The 24,243-nt window shown below is 42.4% G+C and overlaps 1 protein-coding gene across 1 annotated transcript in view; it reads right to left on the bottom strand.

The window, feature by feature from the left end:
- The window catches only part of LOC143817643 (synaptonemal complex protein 1-like), a 446,817-nt gene that overhangs the window by 162,580 nt on the left and 259,994 nt on the right, over window positions 1-24,243 (bottom strand). Inside the window, exons 12-15 of the mRNA XM_077299136.1 lie at window positions 12,254-12,348; window positions 8,381-8,565; window positions 911-978; window positions 414-475 (exon numbers count right to left, since the gene is read on the bottom strand). Of these exons, the coding sequence (XP_077155251.1) occupies window positions 414-475; window positions 911-978; window positions 8,381-8,565; window positions 12,254-12,348 (410 nt within the window). The remainder of the gene's footprint in view (window positions 1-413; window positions 476-910; window positions 979-8,380; window positions 8,566-12,253; window positions 12,349-24,243) is intronic.

The raw sequence follows: 24,243 nt of genomic DNA, 5'->3' as shown, positions 1-24,243 counted from the left end.
ATTAAAATGGTAATATTTTTGTGGAGTTTCCAATATACAGTCATAGCCAAAAGTGTTGGTATGTGTAACTTGGACTACATAAATTAGTGGGGTCATAATTTAATGCCTATAAAAACCTGGCAGAACAAAGATCACCAAATGTGTAGCGATTTGAATAAAATTAGGCTGGGGCTCCAATTAACCTCTTCTATTTGTTATAGTTTTGGTTCAGCTTTTATGTTATTCTTCTTTATCTTCAGATATATAACAATATTGTTCCAAAACAAACTCACAAATTGTGCATTTACAGATTCAGACAGTTTATTTTGCCAAATTCATTACTTTTTGTTAGAAAATGCTCTAGGAACATACTTTGCTAAATAAGTATTAGAACGCAGAATAAAATATAGTAAATATTAAATCTCATAACTTACCAGTTCATATTTAAGTTTCTCAATTTCTTTTTTATGATTTTCATTTGTATTTCTAAGTTCCGCTGACAATAAAATCACAATTAATGACTTTTTTAAAGACATAAGTTTCACAAGCCATTGATTATTGATACAGGTAATTATGAAGTTCAAAAGCAAAATATTTGCATGAATCTGCACAGTTGCAAATTAGAAACTAATACAGCCCCAATAGGCTGCACCTATTAGAATATAAATTGGCTCATTTAAAATGTCAGGCTCCATGTACAATGCTGCTAGGGAAAAGTAAGCAGTCCACTGGAGAATGGAACAATTTTTTCTCATAAAAAAGCCTATGAAATCAGAGGCTCCTGAAGGTACATTAAAGGGATAATGGACCTCTATGCCAGCACGATCATGGTTTTATACAAAAGTGATGTGGTTTTTTTTTTTACACAAAAAATCCTCTGATTGTTGGCAAATTATAACTTTTAATTAATTTTATTAATTGTTATGCCTACCAAGATCACTACATTTGCTCCTTCCTTCCAGTTTGAGTGACTCCAGTTCAGCCTCCCTTTCTGCCAACCTAAAACAAAGAATTGTACCTGAAATTATTTTTTGAAATCTCTCCACAATATATTCAATCTGATTTGCACCATACTGATTCACTGGTCTACAAAAAAAAAAAAAAAAAATTTCTGGCATGGACTTTAAGAACAGTTTTAGACTAATTTGAGGGTGCTGAATTCAAATCTGATCTTATAATTTCTCTATCACATCACGTTTTTGCGCTATAGGTATATAGCCCATTTTCATGAATTCCATGATAAATATAAGTAGTATATGAAAAGTGCTGGTTTATACGGTTCACTAAGGTAAATTTAGTTTTCATTTAGACTCCCAATAAATGTGAGAATATCTTTGTTTTCTTTGAACATGCATAATTCCCATTTGTTATGATAACACCCTTGTTTTCTGTGCTACTGGGACAGTAGAGCTACAGCAGAGCTTTGGGTGAAAACTGAATGACCTCAGTGACAGTTAGGCATCTGGCGATAAGAATGTCATCCATGATCCTCTAGTGGATAGGAAGGACATTGTCTTTCCTCCCTTACACATAAAATTTGGATTGATGAAGCAGTTTGTCAAAGCTCTCAATCACAGTGGAGAATGCTTTAACTATATATGTTCAACTTTTCCTGGTCCTAGTGAAGAGAAGAAAAAGGCTGGAATATTTAATGGACCTCAAATAAGAACACTTATGAGAGACCCAAATTTTATCACATCAATGAATGAAACAGAAGAAAGAGCTTAGAATGCATTTTGTAATGTGGTGCAGAATTTTCTAGGGAATAAGAAAGCAGACATCTATGAAGAGATTGTGGAAGAGATACTAATAAGTCTGCGAAATCTTGGATGTAGAATGAGTATCAAGATTCACTATTTACACAGCCATTTGGACTTTTTTCCTGAGAACCTTGGGGATGTGAGCGAGGAACAAGGGGAGCATTTTCATCAGGACATTAAAACAATGGGAGAACGGTATCAAGGCCGGTGGGACTCACATATGATGGCTGACTATTGCTGGAGCTTGATGAGAGACAACCGAGAAGCTGTACATCACAGATCAGCCAAGAAAAGAAAGTTCAAATAGCTGCCATTTGTCATTCATCTGTGTGTCATATATATGTGTTTTTATATTTTGTAGTTTAATTCTGTAAATATATTTGATTTGCTGTACATAGACTTTGTAATCTTTGTTATTCCTTGATTAAAAATATACAAAATGTTGTACCGAAAATCATGTGTTTTTATCATAAAACATTAGGAGTAATTTTCATCAAAAATTGAAAATATCTCGAAATCCTGATGTGATAGCCAAAAACGGAGTTCATATTCGTAATCAGCAGCCAAAATTGACTTAAAATATGTTTTAAAACCTTTTGCCAAAAAAATTGCGTTGACCAGTGAATTATTTATGAAATCTACTATATAATCGTCTAATTCTGTCTGTTTGTCTGTAACTGAAATCCCGCGTCGCTGATTGGTCCCGCCAGCCGTCCGCGACCAATCAGTGATATTGGCGCGGAATTTAACCCCCACTCACAGCGCAACGTAGTTCACTTACATTTACTGAACAAGGTCTGTCAGTCACAGTGTGATGTAGTTCAGTCACGTTTACAGGACAAGTTCTGTCAGTCACAGTGCCATGTAGTTCAGTCACATTTACTGAATAAGTTCTGTCAGTCACAGGGCCACATAGTTCAGTCACGTTTACTGAACAGGTTCTGTCAGTCACAGTGCCTACATAGTTCAGTCATGTTTACTTCATAAATAAACTACATACATATTCTAGTATACCCGATGCGTTAGAATCAGGCCACCATCTAGTATCTATATAAATCTATTACGGTAACTGCAAAAAGATAAGAGTTTTTTTCCAGATTTTTACAAGTTCAAACTCGGGGTTTGTGCACACAACGTAATTTTTGCAAGTAAGCTCCAAAACCCATTTGAAAAAGTGCTAACTAAATGATTAAAAAGAATGAACATATGAATTTGAATGTAAAAACTACTTGCTGTTCATATGGTCAGTCTTTTAACCCCTTCACGACCTATAGTGTATAGGTACATGTATATAGTGTATAGGTCCCTCCCTTTGATGTGGGCTCCGATGCTGAGCCTGCATCTTTCCCAGCAAATGACAGCTGATTTGATCAGCTGTCATGTGCCCCTAACAGCCGCAGACTCAATAGCGATCCACTTGCAGCTGTTAACATTTTAAATGCCGCTGTCAAACAAACCCCACCCTTCAGTGCCAATGGGTTGGCATGACAGCTGGAAGAATGACAGCAGAAGACCCACGTGCTTGTCATTGCAGATTTCCTATGAACGTCGACTAGTGGCCGATGGACATAGGAAATTATCTCTGCTACACATAGCAGGGCTAAAGCCTGGATGTTCGCAGCTTCAATTCTCCTAAGGGGACTATTGAAGCAAATAAAAAGTAGAAAAAAAAGGTTTTAAAAATACTAAAAAAATTTCAAAGTTCAAATCACCCCCTTTTGCCCCATTGAAAATTAACAATAAAAAATAAACACACATATTTGGTATCGCTGTGTTCAGAAACACCCAATCTATCAAAATATATGCTAAATTATTCCAATCAGTAAATGGCGTAATGAGGAGAAATAAAAAAATCAAAACTCCACAATTGTTTTTTGGGTCACCATAACTTTGCAATAAAATGCAATAACAGGCGTTCAATACATCGTATCTACATCAAAACTGTATCAATAAAAAATGCCAGCTCGGCGTGCAAAAATAAGCCCTCAGCAAGACCCAGATCCTGAAAAATCGAGACGCTACGGGTCTCAGAAAATTGCGTTTTTGTTTTTTTTTTACGCAAACTTAGGATTTTATTTTTCTCCACTTAAATAAAAAAAAGAACCTATACATGTTTGGTATCTGCGTACTTGTAATAACCTGGAGAATATGGCACAACCATTTTAAAATGTAATAAACTTGGTTAAAAAATAAAAAAAACAATTGTAGAATTGCACTTTTTTTCCTATTTTACCGCACTTGGATTTTTTTCCTATTTTCCAGCACACCATATGGAACAATCAATGGTATTTTTCAAAAGTACAACTTGTCCCATAGAAAAGAAGCACTTGTACAGCCATACTGATGGGAAAATAAAAAGTTAGGACTCTGGGAAGAAGGAGAGCAAAAAAATTAAAATGCAAAAACGGAAAATTCCAAGATCGTGATGGGGCTAAATGTCTTCAGGCTTCCAAAAACACCAATTGGTTAACAGCAGTAAGCGAACGATTCTTCTAGTGTTTTCCGCTCTAAATACGCTCTATACTTTGACTGTATTCCTACAAGTAATTAAGGATGGTATGTTGGTAACATTGTGAGCCATCAGCTGATGAAAGGTAAAGTTGGATCAGAGAGGAAGTGGAGGGTGGGGAAATTCATTATTCCAATAGTTTGCTGACATTGTAGGCTTGCTGTGCACAGCCCTGAATATGACCTTTCACCAAATTTCATATGTTGATCTGAATAAAGCATGTAAGAAAGGCTGCAGAGCGGAATACAACATTTTGGTTTATTTTTAATTCCGCCTCTACGTTGAGGAGAAATTAGAAATATGATATTAGAAATCAAAGTATTTGGCATTTGATGAGTTAACAGTTAAAAGGGGTTTTCCCACAAACAAGGTTCATTTTAATCAATAGATCTTGGAATAATAATAACTTCCAAAATTGGGTGTATTTAAATTAAATGTTCCTGTGCTGAGATAATCTTATAAATGATACCTCCGCTATGTACTGTGTAATGGCTGTGTCTGACCATGCAGAAACATGGTTTGCACATACCACAGCTCCGAGCCAGGGGGAAAGAAAAAAAGTCTGCTGATAATTCAGAGGAGCATAACAGTTGATTCTTCCCTTGAAGTAAAACATTGTGTAAAAACAGGCAGGGAAAGGTTTTATCTCACAAAAAGAATCAGCTGTGATCCCCTGCTGTAATGTCTGTATATTCTTGTGCTTCCTCCCCTGCCCAGGAGCTGTGCTATGATCAGACCATGTCCATGCATGATCAGACACAGCCCTTACTCAGTACACAACAGGGACACATTTATAAGATTATCTCAGCACAGGAGCATTTTATTTAACACCTTAACGACCGATACGCCTTTTTTTTACGACAGTTGTTAAGGGTACTTAAACCACAGCACCGTTACTTAACAGAAAAAGTGTATAGCGCCCCCCAGAGTCAGAATTTCTTAGGAGTATCGGCTACCAGGGATAGCTTAGACCCCAGAGAACATGATTCGGGTCAGTTTTAAAAAAGAGTCGGATTTGCCATTTAATCTGTCTCTCCTCTGATGTGATCGCACATCAGAGGAGAGAGAAATAGGGTCCTCTGATGCCCCCCGGTACCTCCTGGTGTCCCTGGACCATCCTGCATCCCCCCATGGCCGTTGGTGTCTTCTTCCGGGAAGAAAATGGAAGGCGCATGCGCAGTGCGCCCGACGAGATCTGCCGGCCGGCACCCGACAATAGGAGATTTCTCCTATTGGTTAATTTTGATCACTGTGATAGATCCTATCAGTGATTAAAATATATATTTTTTTTTTAATAAAACCCCACTTTATCACCTCCTTACGGAAAAATAATTAAATAAAAAATATATATTTATTTCCATTTTTCCATTAGGGTTACAGTTGGGCTAAAGTGAGGTCTGTTGTTAGGGTTAGGGTTGGGATTAGGGTTAGGGGTATGTTAGGGTTAGGACTGTGGTTAGGGTTATGGTTAGGGTTGGGATTAGGGTTAGGGGTGTGTTGGGGTTAGAGTTGTGGTTAGGGTTGGGATTAGGGTTAGGGGTGTGTTGGGGTTAGGGTTATGTTTGAGATTAGGGTTAGGGTTGTGTTGGGGTTAGGGTTGTGGTTAGGGTTAGGGGTGTGTTGGGGTTAGGTTTGTGGTTAGGGGTATGGTTAGGGTTGGGATTAGGGTTAGGGTTGTGTTGGGGTTAGGGTTGTGGTTAGGGTTATGGTTAAGGTTGGGATTAGGTTTAGGGTGTGTTGAGGTTAGGGTTGGAGTTAGAATTTGGGGGTTTCCCCTGTTTAGGTACATCAGGAGGGCTCCAAACACAACATGGCGCCACCATTGAGTCCAGCCAATTTTGCGTTCAAAAAGTCAAACGGTGCTCCCTCCTTTCTGAGCCCTGCCATGCACTTAAACAGTGGCTTTTCCCAACATATGGGGTATCAGGAGAAATAGAACAAATTTTGTGGTCCATTTTCTCCTGATACCTTTGTGAAAATAAAAAAAATTGGTTCTAAAGTACATTTTTTGTGAAAAACTAAAACATTCATTTTTTCCTTCCACATTGCTTTAGTTCTCGTAAAGCACACAAAGGGTTAACAATAGTGATGAACGAGTATACTCATTGCTCTGGGTTTTCCTGAGCACGCTCAGGTGGTCTCCTAGTATTTGTGACAGCTCAGAGATTTAGTTTTTGTTGACGCAGCTGCATGATTTACAGCTGCTAGCCAGCCTAAGTACATGTGGGGGTTGGCTGGTTGCTAGGGAATCCCCACATGTAATCAAGCTGTCCAGTAGCCGCAAATCATGAAGCTGCAGCAAGGAAAACTAAATCTCCATGCAGTCACAAATACTCGGAGACCACCCGAGCTGCTTGGGAAAACTGGAGCAACGAGTATACTTGCTCATCACTAGTTAACAAACTTCTTGAATGTGGTTTTGAGCACCTTGAGGGGTGCAGTTTTTATAATGGTGTCACTTTTGGATATTTTCTGTTATATTGACCCCCAAACTCACTTCAAATGTACGTTGGTCCCTAAAAAAATGGTTTTGTAAATTTTGTTGTAAAAATGAGAAATTGCTGGTAAACTTTTAACCCTTATAACTTCCTAACAAAAAAAATTTTGTTTCCAAAATTGTGCTGATGTAAAGTAGACATTTGGGAAATGTTACTTATTAAGTATTTTGTGTGACATATCTCTCCGATTTAAGGGCATAAAAATTAAAATTTTGAAAATTGCTACATTTTCAAAATGTTTGCAATATTTCCATTTTTTTCATAAATAAATGCAAAGTCATATAGAAGAAATTTTACCAGTAACATGAAGCACATGTCATGAAAAAACAGTCTCAGAATCAGCGGGATCCATTAAAGCGTTCCAGAGTTATAACCACACAAAGTGACCGTGGTCAGAATTTTAAAAATTGGCTTGGTCATTAAGTAGCAAATTGGCTCTGTCACTAAGGGGTTAAACACATCCAATTGTCGAACATATTTTTATAATAAAATCTATTGATTAAAATAAACTTTTGTTTGTGGGAAAACCCCTTGTCCAAGCGGGTGTTCTCACTAGGGGGGTGTACTTGTTGCCCCTGTATAAGCTGCTATCTGATAACACCCATTTGGACTTAACAAAAATTAACTCATTAGGTGCAAAATAGTTTGATTGCCAATGTCTCTGCAACAGAGAGGCAAAACATAAAGCAAAAATGTTTTATTCCGCTATGCTGCCACAATTTCATCCTGTGTCCAGTTCAACATGAAAAATTTGATGAAAGGTCCTCTTTAAGTTAGAAAGCAATGGGAGAAGTTAAGCGTCTGAGTGCCTGTATACATACAGTGATTAATTAAAACCATCTTCCTAAGGCTACTTTCACACTAGCGTTAACTGCATTCCGTCACAATGCGTCGTTTTGCCGAAAAAACGCATCCTGCAAAAGTGTTTGCAGGATGCGTTTTTTCGCCATTGATTAACATTAAGCGACGCATTGTGACGGATTGCCACACGTCGCACCCGTCGTGCGACGGATGCGTCGTGCAGTGGCGGACCGTCGGGAGCAAAAAACGCTACATGTAACGTTTTTTGCTCACGACGGTCCGCTTTTTCCGACCGCGCATGCGCGGCCGGAACTCCGCCCCCACCTCCCCGCGCTTCCCCGCACCTCACAATGGGGCAGCGGATGCGCTGGAAAAATGCATCCGCTGCCCCAGTTGTGCGGCGGAGACAACGCTAGTGTCGGGAACGTCGGCCCGACGCACAGCGACGGGCCGAGCCCGACGCTAGTGTGAAAGAAGCCTAATATTGCATATGCCCCTCTTGTGCTGCCAAAACAGCTCTGATCCTTTTAAACTTATGTTCCACAAAATCTCCACAGATGGCCATGTGTAAGTGGCAACAAAGAAATGTTATTTAGAAAAAAGATAATGAAGTGTATTTTCAAATCTAATCTACAACATTAATATTGTGTTGCAATTTCCCACAGATATTTAACAGATTTCACTCCTCCAATAGACAAATGTAAAATCTGCAGCAAAATCTTCATACAGTTCTGCAAACCCATTTCACATAAATGAGACTGCTGCAAACATTTCTTCAACAAGTCTGTTGTATGTGAATATACTGTATCCTTAGTGTTAAAAACTTACCGTACCTTATTTGTTCAGTAAGGAGAGTTTGTTTCAAATTTTCAATTTTTGTTTGAAGTTCTGACACTTGCAAAACATTCCGTGATCTTATGTTTTCAAGTTCTAATTCAATCAAATGTTTGTCTTTTGTTGTTTCAGAAAATAATGTTCTTGCTGCCTGCAATTCATCTTCACTACCTTTCAGTGCATCCTAGATAGAAACACTCAATATTAACAATATAATTCTGCTGTCTAAGGGCCTCTTATGAAGCTACAAAATAGCCCCTTTTACCTGTTAATGCAGCTTTCCTCACAAACTGACAAGTGCTTTAATTCATGTAATGGTTGCTAGTGGAGGATCAAGTCACCAGACCAGTTCAAAAAGAGGTCGGAAACGAATTACCTCACACAAAGAATTGGCAACAATCCAATGCTGTTCTGTCTGTATACTCAGCTTTGCTTCCTTCTCTGGTAAAGAACTTGTGGTATGTGCAGTCCATGTTCCAGCTCAGTAAGGCCGGTTTCACAAGTCCGTTTATTTCCGGTACCGGAAAAACTGGTACCGGAGATATCCGTGTCCATGTGTCCGTGTGTGTAATACTTGAGGCACACGTGTGGCAACCGCGTGCCGCCTCAGTACCACATGGACAGACGACAGGGAAGAAGCGCTACAGTAAGCGCTCTTCCCCGCTGCCGGGCGCTGAAGACGGCTCTCATCATTCTCCCCTGCTCTGCCTGCAATTGGCGCGAGCAGAGGAGAATGATCAGAGTTATATCAACCTACACCTGCTGCCGCTAACTTCAGTGACAGCAGAAACGGATGATGGGGCTATTCCTCACCCGCCGCCTGCGCTTCAATCGAATGAAAAACCAGATAGATTTTATTCAATAGATCGTGGAATAAAAATAAGTTCTACAATTGAAAGTGTCAAGAAGAAATGTTCCTGTGCTTAGATAATCTTATAAATGTGCCCCTCCTGTGTACTGTGTCATGGCTGTGTCTTAGGCTAGTCTCACACAGATATTTCCGATACCGGAAGAAACAATCCCGGAGCTATCAGTGTGTCCGTGTGTGCACTTAGGCCATCCGTGTGTCATCCGTGTGTCCGTGTTTATTGTCCGTGTGCTGTCCGTGTGCTGTCAGTGTGCTGTCCGTGTGCTGTCCGTGTGCTGTCAGTGTGCTGTCAGTGTGCTGTGTTTGTCCGTTTATTGAAACAATTTGTTTCAATGTTAACCCTACGACTTTAAAAAAAGCACACAGACAGCACACAGACAGCTTCTGTGTGTGGTACATGTTTACATGCACCCATTGACTTTAATGGGTCTGTGTGATCCATGCGCTGCCACGAACACTGACATGTCTCCATGTTTTGCACATGGACACACGGTCTATGAAAACACGCTGACATCTGAGGACACATTTATTTTAATGTGTCTACGTGTGTCAGTGTCTCCGGTACGTGGGAAACTGTCACCACACGTACCGGAGCCACCGACATGTGAAACTGGCCTTAGGCCTCTTTTACACATCCATGTCTCCGGTATGTTGGTGACAATTTTCACATGTACCAGAGACACTGACACACGTAGACACATTCAAATGAATGGGTCTGTGCACATGTCAGTGTTTCCATGAACCGTGTGCCCCACAAGTAGACATGTCCATTTTTCACCGTCAGTGAGAGCCTCAAAACGTCCCTCACACATGTACACGGAGAACACACATGGATGTCATCCGTGTGACACGCCAAGGAAGAAGCGCTACAGTAAGCGTTGTTCCCCGGCGCTGGGTGCTGAAGACGGCTATCATCATTCTCCCCTGCTCTGTCGGCGATCGGTGTGAGCAGAGAAGAATGATGAACGTTGTATTCAAGTCAGAACAGTGACAGCAGGTGGGGGCTTTTGGGACTATTACTCCTATCAACCTACACCTGCTGCCGCTAATAACAAAGGGGGTATTCCTCACCCGCCTGTGCTATAACTAAATAAATGAACGAAAAACCCATCATGGGTTCCCCCGTTTCTTCTATAACCAGCCAGGCAAAACTCACAGCTGGGGGCTGCAACCCTCGGCTGTCAGCTTCAGCAAGGCTGGTTCTCAAGAATAGAGGGGTCCCCACCCTGTTTTTTTTTAAATTATTTAAATAACTTAAAAAAATGGTGTGGGATCCCCCCAGTTTTGACAACCAGACTTGCTAAAGCTAACAGCTGGAGGCTGGTATTCTCAGGCTGGTAAGGGGCCATTGATATAGGCACCCCCCAGCTTAAAAATAGCAGCCCACAGCTGTCCAGAAAAGGCCCATCTATTAGACGTGCTAATTCTGGCGCTTTTTCTGGCTCTTCCCACTTGCCGTATAATGGTGGCAAGTGGAATTCATATTTGTAGGGTTGATGTCACCTTTATATTGTCAGGTGACATCAAGCCCATGGCTTAGTAATGGAGAGGCGTCTATAAGACACCTATCCGTTACTAATCCTATAGTTATATGGTAAATAAAGAAGCAGCCAGAATAAAGTATTTTATTAAAATCACAGAAATTCTCACAGTGATCTGCTGTGAAGACACTGAGCTTCAACAGTGACCTCATCACTGGCATTTTCCCATGGTCCTGAGGTCACCGCAGTTCAGCCCGGCTGGGAATGCAGCCCCACTGACCAGCGGTAACCTAGATGACATCACCGGTCAATGATGCTGCGTTTGCAGCAGCTCATTCACCAGTGGTTCTCAGCCTGGACAGTCACATCTTGGCACCATCCAGGTTGAAAACTATTTATCCCCCAGACATGGATTATGGCATGGGACAGAAAGATGAATAGGTGAGGGATATTGTTGTTTTTTTATTTTTGTTTTATTACAGGAGAACGAGGGCTTCAGTGGAATTAGGTGTTAGGTGGGTATAACTGTGTTTTGTTTTATTTCTAATAAAAGACTTTATTCTGGCTGTGTCTTAATTTATTATATAACTATAGGATTAGTAATGGATAGGTGTCTAATAGACCTCTGGTTGTTATGCCAACCCATCGGTGACCTGTGATCACGTGACAGATTCACTGATGGGTGGGATTTCCAGGAAGTGAGAGTTAAATGCCGCTGTCAGAGATTGACAGCAGCATTTAACTAGTTTACAGCTGCAGGCGGATCGCGATTCCACCTGTGACTGTTAAGAGTCACATGTCAGCTGTTCAAAACAGCTGACATGTGTCAGGAAAGATGTGGGCTCAGCGCCAGAGCCCACATCAAAGGGGGAGACACGACATGTGCAGTACATTTACGGCGCATGTCGCGAAGGGGTTAAAAAAAGTGCACCGTTTGCCTTCTATAGCTTTTGCATTGCATTTCCTTTTGCTGATTGCAGCATCAGTTAACATGGTTGGACATGATTTTATGGCACTTACTATTACACAGGTACCACAGATTCTCCTTATGCACTTGTTGCTGCAGCTTTCCTCACACATGGAGCAGATATTTAGTTCATATAATGGCTGCTGGTGAACGAGCATGTGACCAGACCTAGTCCAATTGTAAAACTTCTCACTTGAGAAAGCTGAGAGGTTCGGTCACAAACTCCGTCAACAGAAACCATTTTATTGACAGAAGAGCTATGCCGCTTGTGAGGAAAGATGCAGTAGACAAAATCATATTCCCAACACAACTGTTAAAATAAAGTGGCCAAACCATTATGGTGACTAAACGTCATTACTTACGTAAAATACATATTAATATAAGATTCAAATAATGTAAGATGTTATTATATAATCTACACAAACTGTAAGGTATATCGTTGATATTCAAATTCAGAACGGCATCTTATGTTTAAGATTTTCAACACTTGTGCCACAGAATTAATATTTTGAAATTCACAGTATTTCAAAGCTGATAGGAAAATGTTAACTTTTACCTTAGTATTCTGTAAATCCAAGTAAGCGGCTTCTAGCTGGGGGATTATTTCATCCACTTTATTCTTATGTCTTTCCAACTCCGTTTGACAGTTATCTAACAAAATAATCACAAAACAATTACATTTTGTAACAGTCATTATATCCACACTCTATTTCCAGTTACTAAGGCTTTCTTCACACATTCATTTTTTTATGTCCGTATACGGTCCATTTTTTTTCAGGGCTACAAATATGGACATACGCACACACCCACTGTATTCTATGGTGGTGTGCATATGTCAGGTTTTTCACACGGTCCGTGTGAAAAACCTGCAGTGTCTGTTTTTTTGCACAGCACGGAAAAAAACAAACGGCACACGTGCACATTGATGACACATGGATGACATCCGTGTGTTTCATCAGCGTGACACGTACCGGTGCCTTGGTGCAAGCGGTACAGTTTGTGCTGTTCCCAGGTGCCAGCTGGCTGCTAAAGGCAGCTCTCAACATTGTCTACTGATCGCGCTGAGATCAGTGAGACCAGAAGACGATGAGATTCGTATTCAGCCACCGGCGCCTGGGAATAGCAGTATAATTCCCGCTGATCCCAGGTGTCAGCAGCTGAAGCTAGTTGTCATCATTGACGCCTGGTTGCACTGAGATCAGAAAACTATCATGGTGCACGCGGTGAGCTCATTGAGGACACCTCAGTTTGTTGTTCAAGCTCACAGTTAAGTGTGGGAACGCACCTTCAATGACCGGCGGTAACCTCTATGATGTCACCGTCCGTCACTGAAGCTGACCTAGCAGCATCTCACTGTCTCACGATTCTCAGCCAGGACAGTCGCATCATTATACTGTTCAGGTTAAAAAACAGATATTATAGAGATGCATTACGGCGTGGGACAGTATGGCTTATCTTCACTTCAGACAGGTGAGGGATTTGGTTGTTTGCTATTTTTTTTTTTTTTTTACGGGGACATGGGCATTGGAGGATTATCTTCACATCGGGAACAGGTGAGGGATATGGTTGTTTATTATTTTTTAGAGGTGACAATGGATTCAATGGATTAGGCATAAGGGGATTATAACTGTTTTTTTATTTTTAAATAAATGTGTAAAACAGGGTGTTTTGTATGATTTCAAATAAAGGACTTCATTTTTGCAGTGTGTTTTATTTACAAACTTACTATGGGGTTAGTAATGGGGGTGTCTTATAGACACTTCCGTTACTAACCCCTGGGCTTGATGTCACCTGACGATACAAAGGTGACATTTACCCCCAATCCTACTACTCCACTTTCCACCACCACAGGGCAAGTGGGAAGAGTGAGGCTAAGTGTTAGATTTGGCGCAGCTGAAGGATGCAGTATTTTTGGGGTGACTGAGGGCTGGTGCCTGGGAACAGCGTAAACTCTACTGCTTTTCCCAGGCGCCGGTACATGTCACACGAACGGCAAATGGATGGCACACGGATGTGAAACACGGAGAGCAAACAGATAGACAAATTTGACATACATATATGGATACGTACACGGATGGAACACGGACCATGGATCTCACCAGTACTGGTTTTTCCTGTACAGGAATCACCAGGACGGGTGAAGGAGGCCTTACAGTGGGGAAAATAAGTATTTGATACACTGCCGATTTTGCAAGTGTTCCCACCTACAAAGAATGGAGAGGTCTGTAATTTTTATCATAGGTACATGTCAACTGTGAGAGACAGAATCTTAAATGCGTGAAATAAGTATTTGATACAATAGAAAAACAGAAGTTAATATTAGGTACAGAAACCTTTGCAATTACAGAGGCCAGACATTTTCTGTAGACGTTTTCTTTTAGGTTTTGGAGTTGTCAATGGGCACCCCAGGATCATGGGGTGCATTAAAAGAGGTCTGGATACACATGATGAGAGCATTATACTGCCTCTGTACAAATCCCTAGTTAGACCGCACATGGAGTACTGTGTCCAGCTTTGGGCACTGGTGCTCAGGAAGGATATAATGGAACTAGAGAGAGTACAAAGGAGGGCAACAAAATTAATAAAGGGGATGGGAGAACTACAATACCCAGATAGATTAGCGAAATTAGGATTATTTAGTCTAGAAAAAAGACGACTGAGGGGCGATCTAATAACCATGTATAAGTATATAAGGGTTTGGGCTTCTGCCTCACCCCTTAGCCCGTCTCCTGTCTTTCTCAGGCATCTGGGTTCATTGCTCAGCGTTGGTATTGTCCTTGCTGGACACTTTTTTCCTCTGTTTCAGCTTACTTACTATTATGTATTCATTAGGCTGCATTTGCATTACTTTGCACTCTAGATAATATGGGGTTGCCAGTGCACACCTGATTGAGGTTTTTTGCTTATAACCGAAGCCCAGACTAACATGCCAATACTGATATCTTTATCATCCTGGGCAAACAGCATGCTCATTTAACACTTTATATTTCCATACTTAATACACTGAACTGCAGTAATTTCATCACTTGACTATCCGCCAGTGTATTATTATAAGTCAATATATATCTCTGTTCAGTTCTTTACATTTTCATATGTTCATGCATGCTATATTGAGCCATTATCTGTATAGATAGGAGACATTGTGTATTTTTTTTGCACTTTATTGTTGTGTCTGTCATTCCATGGCACATGTGCTTAGGGGTGGTGGTTCATGGTTCTGTATTCAGGCCTTTTTAAATGGTTTTATTGTATTTGTCTTTTTTGAGGTATAATAAACATTTTTGAGATTTTTTGTATATTCTATGGGTGTGCATACCGTTATTGGCCTAGTCTTTTTTCCTCTGGTATTTTAAGTATATAAGGGGACAATACAAATATCTCGCTGAGGATCTGTTTATACCAAGGAAGGTGACGGGCACAAGGGGGCATTCTTTGCGTCTGGAGGAGAGAAGGTTTTTCCACCAACATAGAAGAGGATTCTTTACTGTTAGGACAGTGAGAATCTGGAATTGCTTGCCTGAGGAGGTGGTGATGGCGAACTCAATCGAGGGGTTCAAGAGAGGCCTGGATGTCTTCCTGGAGCAGAACAATATTGTATCATACAATTATTAGGTTCTGTAGAAGGACGTAGATCTGGGGATTTATTATGATGGAATATAGGCTGAACTGGATGGACAAATGTCTTTTTTCGGCCTTACTAACTATGTTACTATGTTACTATATTACTATGTTACTATGTAACATGGAGTTTCAGCTCATTGGCTGGGAGCCATCTTGAAGGTGTGCACATTATGCTAAATGCCTCTCAGAAACAGGCTGAGATCATGTAGCAAAATGCGCAATGCCCCTTTTAGAGCAGGGAGCACACATGCCACCTGGAGCTGCAGTGCGCACACAACCAGGAGGCATGCCGGAAACCGCGCAAAGGGGTCGGTGTGGTGAGTAAAACCTGGCGTCCCTACATGGAGGGGGAAGGGGACACCCACTGTATTCAGTTTCTGTAGAGCTCTTTATAGGTCGATCATTCCTATCAATGCGCATCCTGTTAAAAGCACACAATATTATTTTTTTATCTTTTAAGTCATTATTTAACCCCTGAGTGACCGAGCCAATTTTGAACTTAATGAGCAGGCCATTTTTTTTAAACTTGACCAGTGTTACTTCATTTGTTAATAACCCTGGAATGCATCAATGTATCCCATTGATTTTGAGATTATTTTTCATGATGCATTGTGCTTTATGTTAATGCTAAATTTAGGTCGATATGTTTTGCATTAATTTGGGAAAATATTGGAATTTTGGAGAAAATTTTGAAAAAATTGCAATTTTTAAACTTTCAAACTTAATATCCTAAAATCAGCTAGCTATGCTGTACAAAATAATTAACAAATAGCATTTCCCATATATCTACTTTATATCGGCATCTTTTTCAAATGTCTTTATTTTGTTAGGAAGTTAGAGGGTTAAAAGTTTAGCACCAATTTCTAATTTTTTCAAGCAATGTACAAAACTTTTTTCTTTAGGGACCTTTTTAGATTTAAATGTACATTGAGGCACTTATATATTGGAATCTCCCACAAAAAGGTGATACGATTTTATAAACCGCACCCCTCAAATACCTCAAACAAATGACCCTATTTTTGAAACTACACCCCTCTAGGATTTTATCCAGGGGTATAGTGAACATATTGAACCCACAGGTACTACGCGAAATTTGATAACAATAGGTTGTCATATTGAAAATTTTCATTCTTATCACGAAAATGTTGCTTTAGCCCCAAATTTTTAACTTTTGCAAGAGGTAACATGAAAATGGACTGCACTGTTTGTTACCCACTTTCTTTTGAACGTGTTGATACCCCACAAATAGTCAAAAAGTCCTGTTTGGAAATATGGCAGCACTCGGAAGGGAAGAAACAACATTTGGTATTTGGAATGTAAACATGGCTGGAATAGGTTGCAGATACCATGTCTCATTTGCAGAGCCCCTGCAGTCCCAAAATAGCAGAAACCTCCACAAGTGACCCAATTTTAAAAAGCAGACCCCTAAAGGAATTCATCAAGGAGAGTGATGAGCTTGTTGATCCAGTAGGTGCTTCACAGAACTTTTTAAAATGTGGATGGGAAAATGAAAACTAATTATACTCAGGAGACACAACTAACCCTACTACACAAAGTGCCAGCGTTAAATAGTTAAATCACACATATATTGTGGAATCTGGTTTTCCCTCTTTGCCTGACGCTGCAACGGATTCCCTCGAACTACCCTTTACTATAGAGGAACTACAAATGGCTGTAAAGAAAACAAAATCAGGAAAGACCCCTTGCCCAGATGAATTTTCACTACCATACTATAAGTTGTTCCTGGAATCTTTTTCTCCCTATTTTAGCTTGAGCGTCAATGCATTATCCAAAGGATCTTCTCCCCTGGGAGACTCTCTGTGAGTTCACATATTGGTTATCCACAAGGAAGGGAAAGACCCGTCCTAGTGCGCAAGGTACAGACCTATTTCTCTTCTTAATGCAGACATTAAGTTGTTTGCTAAAATGATTGCATCCAGACCATCTCCACTTCTACAGGATATTATCCATCTGGATCAGATGGGTTTTTTAAGCGGTAGAAAAGCAAGGGGCAATACAACTAAGGCTTTGTACCTAATATATAGAACCAGACTTAAATCTCAGCCACTTATGCTTTTGTCTGCAGACGCAGAAAAGCCACTCGATAGGTTGAACTGGATATTTAAGAATGACTGGGTCTGAAATCCAATACGCTACACTGAATTTCTGGAAGTTCTCAATGCCAACCACTAGGGTACAGGTAAACTGATCTTATCAATGGATTTCAATATATGTAACGGCAGGTGACAAGGATGTCTGTTATCCCCTCTTATTTTCATTCTCACATTGGAACCCTTTCTTAGTAGAATTGGCTCAAATTGGAAAAATGGGCTAAGTCAGCCACAACATTTTTTGGAATTTTATTACCAAGTGACAATGAAATGATGTACTCTCATAATTTTCATAATTTCCTTAAATAGGTACAGGGCAGCTGCTCAAGATGGATGGTGGGTGGCTTTACATGGTTTAGCAGAAGTGCAATATTTAAGATGAATATTCTCCCTCGCATCCTATACACCATTCAAGCTCTTTTGATCGCCATTCCCTTGTCCTTCTTTACATGGTCTGACAAACCTCCGTCCCATATAATCTTAGTCCTGTCTAAAACACATCGTCAGAGCTAGCTTTTACTTCATGGCTAGGAGGATAGGTGTTGGTTATTATTTGAGTAGTCAGTTGGTGGATTTACCTGTGACTGTTGCTTGATTCTTGTGACTGTGATAATTCCCTTTTTTCTCCTACTTTGATTTAATCCCATCCTTCACATCCCGGTGCATACCTCTGTTATATGTGAGTGTGCGGCACCCCAGGGTCCTGGTCGTCGCAATGTTATTGCTTTCCTCTCGGGGAGAGTGATGCTACGTTTGGAGGCAAAGAAGGATAACTGCATCCAGGTATCACAAACATGCAACACATTTCACAATCCAGACCACCAGGGAAGCTTCTGCTCCTATTTATTAGGTCACTCCTCACATATATGTAACTTGTAGTCTGTAGGGAAAGTTAGTCAGTTCCTGGCAGAGCTCCAGACAGGAGTTCTGTTAGTTCCAGATCAGAGTCTGAGGAGGATGGAAGGTCAAAGGAGCTGTGCATGCCCTCAGAGCTGCAGCTCCCAGAAAGAGACATTGAAAGGCAGAATTGTATTGCAGCGAGCGTGAAGGAAGTCGAAGCAAAGGAGAGGATACCAGAAGGGGACCAGCCCTGCTCAAGCTGTCTCCTTCTGAGGCGCAAAATCCTGGTAGCCGGAACACCGAGGGAGTAAGGACCTCTACGCCTTATTTCAGAGACCGGCAGGAAAGCTAATTGCAGGTTACCTGCCCCCACCTACACCCAGGAGGCACGGTGACACCTACAGAGCCGGGTTATCTAAGAGACCCTATAAACAGGCTCAAGTCACCAGTCATACGGGTTTTGTCCTATCCCATATGGGGGACAGAGAGAGCGAAACATCGCATCTGTGAGACCCTTATGTGAAACCATAGGCAGTAAGGGACTACACCACAGCAGCACAAAGGAAGGCTACTGATTTCCACCTGGATAAGGGAACTCTGGACTTGCCTCCAAACCGGCAGTACTTTGCCTGCCCTGTGATCTGGTGCCCTGGACTGTGGATGCTGAAGTCTTCAGTAAACGTAAAGAGACTGCAACCTTGTGTCCTCATTCTTCTCTGCGCCTCGCACCATCCACCATCCATACATCGGGAAGCCCTGGGGACATACTTCACCTGTGGGAAGGTATACCATCTAGCTGCCATAACATGACCCCAGCGGACCCCTTAAAACAGCGTATGCCACAGGTGGCGTCACGGACATTCCCCTTAAAGACCTTTCCCTTTTATACAGACATCCCAGGGCCACGGACCAGGTCAACCACCGTGACATTCCCCTGTGAAGTACCGGACCCGGTACCGAGTACCCCACTGCCCTTGGGGGGGCGATCCAAGTGTATATTTGTCTGTTTGGTATTTTTCGTTAAACCCTTTTTGTATTACCTTGTTAGTCTGGTTGGTGTACTACAGTGCATTACTACTCCCCTGGATGGGGGAAGGGTACAGAGTGGGGGCGAATTCAGGAGCTAAGGCAAGGTACGTGGCCCTGGCATCTTCACATTGAGAAGTAACCCAGGGAACAGGGCGAGCTAGGGCGCCCCCTAGGGGTAGGGACAGGGATTTATCCCCTGGTCATGGCACACTTGATAACAGAGTCGTGACAGTTTTGCAAGCATCCCTGTAATTAACACTCCCTGTAGACCTATCTACAGTTTCTACGCTCAATAATCATCCCTTCATTGGGGCAACTCTTGCATGTTGCAATAATCCCACTGCTCCTTCATCAATTATACCACAATCTTCTTCTATGTACCCTATCTTGTGTAATCTACTTTTCCCTCCAGGAATAGTGGATGACATTTTTTGTTCCTGGTTAAACAATGGCTGGTTTAGAGTGACACATTTTGGACAGGGAAACTTATGGCCTTCAAAGGAAAACCTTCAAGGTCTCTAGACTCCTTCGCCCATAGGAACCTGGAGAATTGGTCAGCTTTCTCATTTTCTTCACACACTCCCAGCTAGAGCATTTTATGAAAATTATATAACTATTTTTGAAGGGGAATGTTTGAACACTGGCCCCTTAAGACATACTTTGTCATTCTCACAATTCCCTCTTATTAATCCCTTGGACCAGTCTAAAATCCGCTGTAGGAATCTGTACTCACTCAGCTGCTCTTGAGGTAGGCACAGAAGGCGGTTTTCATGCAATAGTCCAGGCAAGTTTATTTCACTTCATAAACCGCTCTGGGAGGCAAAACAAAACAGAGCCTTTTCGGGTACAAAGCGCAAACAAAACTAAAAACAATTAGTCCATGTGGTATTGTGGGTCCGCCCACTCAGGTCAGTGCCTTTAGCAACACACACTGAAGGTAAACAAGAACTGCAGGAAAATAGTCCTTATAGGCCTGTGGGTCCTCCCGCTCAAGTCAGTGTTTTTGACAACACACACTAGAGGTCTCCTCACATCCAGCCACAGACACTGAATGAGACACTCGTCCTCCATTTTATCTGCCAAACCACGCCCCTGGGTTGGGATAAGTGAGCGGCCATTCCCACCCATCTCTTGTGACTGCTCGTAAAACCTGGCCCTGGAATGGCCCAAATGACTATCTCAGCACTATAAGTGCTGGATCATACTTCCGAACCCACATCACCGCAGCTAACAGCTGCGATGAGACATATCTCCCCTCAAGGAGTTGTCTGGCGGCCTTCTTATACACCCCTTTCAGACCCAATGGAAAAGGGATATGGGTCGCATCCTGACGAAAGATCAGTGGAGGCGTGTCTTCATTCTGGCAGATCAATCATCTATTAGCTCTCGATTTCGGGAGGCCGGCTATAAATTAATCTCTCAGTGGTATCGGATCTCAACCCATCTACACTCTATATTCCCAGATGCCCATCTCATGTGTTGTAGATGCAAGGAAGAAGAAGGTGACTTATTACATATTTTCTGGTCTTGCAAACTTCCCTCTGCTTTCCGGGGAAAAGTATAAATAATGACTTGTAAATTCACTGATTTTATTTCAGACCTTGATCCAGCTCTCGACCTTCTCCATCACACTGATATACATTTAAAAACATATTAAAACTTGATACTAAGACACTTGATTATGTCTAAGGCCGGGGTCACACTTAACGTATGATACGTATGATACATCGGTCCGAGTCTCCCTGCTGAGAGTCGCACGAATGTTCTCCGTATTGTCATCCATGTGTAATGCGCTTATAATGCGATTTTCTCGCACCTATGTATCCATATGACAGCCATATGACAGCCATATGACATGCGCATGGCTTTACATTTCTCGCTGATTTTCCCAATTGAATTTCATGGCTTAATGGGCTGAAATGAGGAAAATGTGTGCGAATTTGCCGCAAACTACACAGATGGTCCATGTGGTGTCCGAGTTTTTCTTGCACTCATAGGCTTGCATTGGCGAGCCTTGGACGATATACGCGTACAATCGCAGCATGGTGCGATTTTACATGCACGTCGAATACGCATGAGAAAAAAATACGGTGATGTGAGCTGACCCATAGATTAACACTGGTCCGAGTGCTATGTGATGTTTTCTCCTATAGCACTCGTCCGTATCCTACGGTAGTGTGACCCCAGCCTAATAGAGCGTGTATTACTTTGTAATGGAAAAGTGATACAAATCTGACGATCTCACTCAGGTTTTTCAAAATAAATTAGATTATGCTAATGGAGGAGCTCACCTCCACAATCAATAACTCCCATGAAAAATTCTCCAAAATATGGTTGTATTGGATGGAGTTTAAATTATCTGCTGATTACCTCAACCTCATAAGGCAGACCTGGGCAAGATGCGGCCCGCGGGCCGCATCCGGCCCGCCTGATGATTTTAAACGGCCCGCCAGCTAGCTGTCACTTCTGACAGCCGCCCCCGGCACCGCTCGGCATTAGAGTCTAATAATGTATCCAGTAAATCCGCCTCCATCAGGTCACGTTGCTACAGACACGATGCACACAGTACACAGCGCCGGTCGCTGTCAGGGGCGCCTTTTGCAGTGGTTTCCGGTGCAGCTATAAAAGCGGCCCGTGCTGCAGCACAACTTCCGGTGAGCGGCGCCCATGTGACCGCGCATAGGACGGAGCGGATATGGGGTGGCTCTGGCTGCTGTGGATATCTCCGGTGACATGTGGGCTGAGATTTAGCAGCAGCTGCCAGTAATAAGTTTTCGTAGTCAGGTCGGTATCCGGGAATCTTCTTCTGCGGCAGAGAAGAGTCACAGTCAGGTGACTGTGGGAGGCTGGAGGGGATTCGTGAAGTGTGTGTGCCCCCCAAGCTGGAGTTGTGGCGGCATTATGGAGAGGCTACTCTGGTGGAGAGACCCTGGATTGGTGGTGTGGGGGTGCACATTGGGGGTGGTATCACGGAGGGACATATGGTGAGGGTGGTACTCGGTTTTGCTGGTGGTATGGGGATTCATTGGACACAGTGACTGGAGGGGCATGGGGAGGGGGTCTCTGCATTGCTGAGGGTGCACTGGAAAGATACAACGTGGGAGGCGGTAAGTTTGTATTGCTAGTGGTGTCTGTGGGGTGTACTGGTGGGACATAAGGGGTGTTGAGCTACAAATGGGGGGGGTGGCTGCAGTGGAGGGGTGGGGGGTTACTGTGGATTCCTAGTGTTTGGAGGCACTGGATAGATATACTCATACCTCCCAACTTTTGAAGATGGGAAAGAGGGACAAAGTTTGCGGCGCGCGAAGCGGCAAATTTTAGGCCACGCCTCTGACCACACCCATTCATAATTAGTCACACCCATATCCACGTCCCAACCACCCCCATTTAGCACTGCTGATCACACTGTTTCATATACAATAATTATAAACAAAAAACATGGCCACACAGTGCCCCATACTGTATAATGGCCACACATGATGCTCCATACTGTACGATGACCACACATGATGCTCCATACTGTATAATGACCGCACATGATGCTGCATACTGTATAATGGCCGCACATGATGCTCCATACTGTATAATGACTGCACATGATGCTCCATACTGTATAATGGCCACACAGTGCTCCATACTGTATAATGACCACACATGATGCTCCATACTGTATAATGACCACACATGACGCTCCATACTGTATAATGACCGCACATGATGCTGCATACTGTATAATGGCCGCACAGTGCTCCATACTGTATAATGACCACATATGATGCTCCATACTGTATAATGACCACACATGATGCTGCATACTGTATAATGACCACACATGATGCTCCATACTGTATAATGGCCCCACATGATGCTCCATACTGTATAATGACTGCACATGATGCTGCATACTGTATAATGACTGCACATTATGCTCCATACTGTATACTGGCTGCACATGATGCTCCATACTGTATAATGACTGCACATGATGCTCCATACTGTATAATGACTGCACATGATACTCCATACTGTATACTGGCTGGCGCTGCACATGATTCTCCATACTGTATAATGACCCCACCTGATGCTTAATACTGTATAATGACCCCCCTCCTGTATGCATGGCTCATATTCCCCCCTGTATGCATGGCTCATATTCCCCCCCTCCTGTATGCATGGCTCATATTCCCCCCCTCCTGTATGCATGGCTCATATTTCCCCCTCCTGTATGCATGGCTTATATTCCCCCCTATGCATGGCTCATATCCCCCCCTATGCATGGCTCATATTCCCCTCCCCCTGTATGTATGGCTCATATTCCCCCCCGTATGCATGGCTCATATTTCCCCCTCCTCCTGTATGCATGGCTCATATTTCCCCCTCCTGTATGCATGGCTCATATTTCCCCCTCCTGTATGCATGGCTCATCTCTCCACCCCCCCCCACGCTCCCCCCACGCTCCCATCTTGAATGGCGCAGCTTACTGTCCTCCTTCATCCCCCCTACCCTGTCCCTGTCCAGGGGCTGACTGGCAAATTTTGGCCTGGGGGGCAAGCACACAGCAGTGGCCCATGAGTAGCGGCTCATCCTTAAAGGGGTTGTCGGATCTTATGCTACATGTCTACAGTCACTATGTGTGAATCCTCATATCGTGCGCACTGTGCGCTGTGAAGATTCTCTGGTGCCGGCAACAGGTGGTCTTGTGACCACAAGCATGCAATATATACATTCCCAGCCACATTTCGACTAGACTGTTTTGGGCCTTGTTCAATACAGTTGCATTCGCCATGCAAGTCTAGTCGGCATGTGACTGCATGTATGGAAATCACAAACTTGCAGCCAGACACCCGCCAAATAACCACAGCTCTGCGAGCAATGTGAGATGCACAAGTCTGCAGTCACATAGAATGACACAGAGTGAATGCACCAATGACACACACACACACAC

The sequence above is a fragment of the Ranitomeya variabilis genome, chromosome 3 (assembly GCF_051348905.1).
Source record: "Ranitomeya variabilis isolate aRanVar5 chromosome 3, aRanVar5.hap1, whole genome shotgun sequence".
Classification (NCBI taxonomy): domain Eukaryota; kingdom Metazoa; phylum Chordata; class Amphibia; order Anura; family Dendrobatidae; genus Ranitomeya; species Ranitomeya variabilis.
The sequence above is the reverse complement of the archived record's forward strand: the minus strand, read 5'-3'. Positions and strand labels throughout refer to the sequence as shown.